This window comes from Bidens hawaiensis, unplaced genomic scaffold (genome assembly GCF_021521415.1).
Source record: "Bidens hawaiensis isolate Kalapana, Puna unplaced genomic scaffold, B.hawaiensis_p1.1 tig00004478_1, whole genome shotgun sequence".
Taxonomy (NCBI): Eukaryota; Viridiplantae; Streptophyta; class Magnoliopsida; order Asterales; family Asteraceae; genus Bidens; species Bidens hawaiensis.
Window position 1 is genome coordinate 822,013 of NW_027491271.1, and position 1,996 is coordinate 824,008.

Here is a 1,996-nt window from a genome sequence, read left to right on the forward strand (position 1 = left end):
AATAATACAGAGATGCAAATGGATAAGTGAAGAATAAAGACTACTCCATCTTCCTGACGTCATCTCCTCGACTCCAAAAGCGGTTACATCTTCTCCTCCACCTCTATCCCTCAACTCCACTCCAATGGATGATGACGTCATTCCACCTCTCAGCAACCAAATCATCCAATTCCTCCTATCAATCTCTTCAACGGAACACAACACTTCCGATCACCAAATCGAATACCCTCGGAGTTTCAGTCAACCAAATCCAGATCGAGACGTCACACACCGGCGTCACGTGCTCCGTCAACGCCTCCACGACCTCGCCATATCCACCGGCCGCCGTGACCGGATCCTCGACTGGGCGGAGCTGCTGCTACAGCTCGAAGATCAATCCGTAACATTCGGTCTCCAACGCCTCGAATTCGACGAAACCTACACCGTCAACGCAGACGATTACGTCGACGTCACGGCCTACAATTCGATCCTGCAAGGCCTAGCTGACGGCGTCGGAACCGGCGCCGGAGCTCCGCCGGCGTCGAAAGCGGTTATCGAGTCGTTACAAACGGTTGAGGTGAACGAAACGGTTACGGATATATGTGTGGTGTGTAATGACGGAGTTTATAATAATGAAGAGAAGAGTATTGTGAAGAGGTTGCCTTGTGGACATTTGTATCATGGAGTTTGTATTACGCCGTGGTTGAGCTCGAGGAATACGTGTCCGGTTTGTCGGTTCGAGTTTGCGACGGATGACCCCGAGTATGAAGAAAGGAGGTTGCAGAGATCAGTGGCTATGGGATCAAGAGTTGGTGATGGTGGTAGGGTTTGATGTGTGTTTTAAGTTGTAATTTGTAAATTGAATGTTGTAAAACAATTAGTCATGTAGGGGTGGTGTTAGTTTTACAATTTACAAAGGTTTTCGTTTGATTTTGTGTAAAATAAAATGCTTGATAATTTTAGTGCTAAAAAAAAACTTTGGTTACTATTTTGATATACAAAAAGCGTGTCTAGGCGCGAGCAAGTTTGTTGGCCTTTAAGTTTTAACGACTTAAGGCATGGCATGTACGAAAGGTGTGCACGTCTTTGCCCTCTTGTATGTTGTCGTCGTCGTCTGGATGTTTAGCAACCTTTTTTTGTACATGTACATGTATTTAATTTATATATTAAACTACATATAAAGCTTATTTATGTATAAATACTGTATTTAATTTATATATTAAATTACATATAAAGCTTATTTACGTATAAATACCGAGTTAAATGTGGCTATAAATCTATATGAAATATATAAAACAAATTTATATTTTTTTCGTCTCGTGTATGAAAATGCATGCGCTTTGGACTTTCTGTTGTTGTCTGGGTGCGGCTCAAGCTTTTTAAAACCAAGGTTACTATGCTTGCATTGTTTTATGTAAAATGATTTCACTTGTATAAGTATTTATACTAGTTTTCTACCAAAAGATTGTACTTTAGAATCTTTCTATTCTGGTTATTCACTAAACAGGCCTATAAAAGAACATGACGTTGAATAATTCATTTATATTTAAAAAAACTAAAAGCCAAAGATCAATAATTCTATATCTATCTATTTTAATAAAAAAGCTATCATTTTTGTCACTTGTCAATATCACAGCCATCCTCATCATTTTTTCAACCAATTTTCATATATGGTCTTTATCTTTCAAATCATTTCAATATATGACAATAAAATTATAGGTTTATTCCAACTAAATTCATTACTACATATAATAAGTATTCTCTATATAGACTGACAAGAGACGATTAGTAAATTTTGAAATGTTAATTAAAGCGTTTATTATGGTTTATATTCAAAATAATAAACAATAAACATTCGACTCATAATATGTGGAATGGGAACAATCGACTTGGACTAAATTCTGATAACGTCAGCGGCTAAGGCTTAGCCTTTAATACCTAAAAATACATATGATTTTAAAACTAAAAGTTTTCGGGTTGACCCGAAACCTAGAACTCGGACCCAAGAACCAACCCG

At 37.8% G+C, this 1,996-nt stretch overlaps 1 protein-coding gene across 1 annotated transcript; it reads left to right on the forward strand.

The window, feature by feature from the left end:
* Positions 1 to 946, forward strand: LOC143626698 (E3 ubiquitin-protein ligase CIP8-like). Its single transcript, XM_077096693.1, has one exon. The coding sequence runs from the start codon at positions 125 to 127 to the stop codon at positions 809 to 811; it is 687 nt and encodes a 228-aa protein (XP_076952808.1). The 5' UTR covers positions 1 to 124; the 3' UTR covers positions 812 to 946.
* Positions 947 to 1,996: the final 1,050 nt, after the last annotated feature.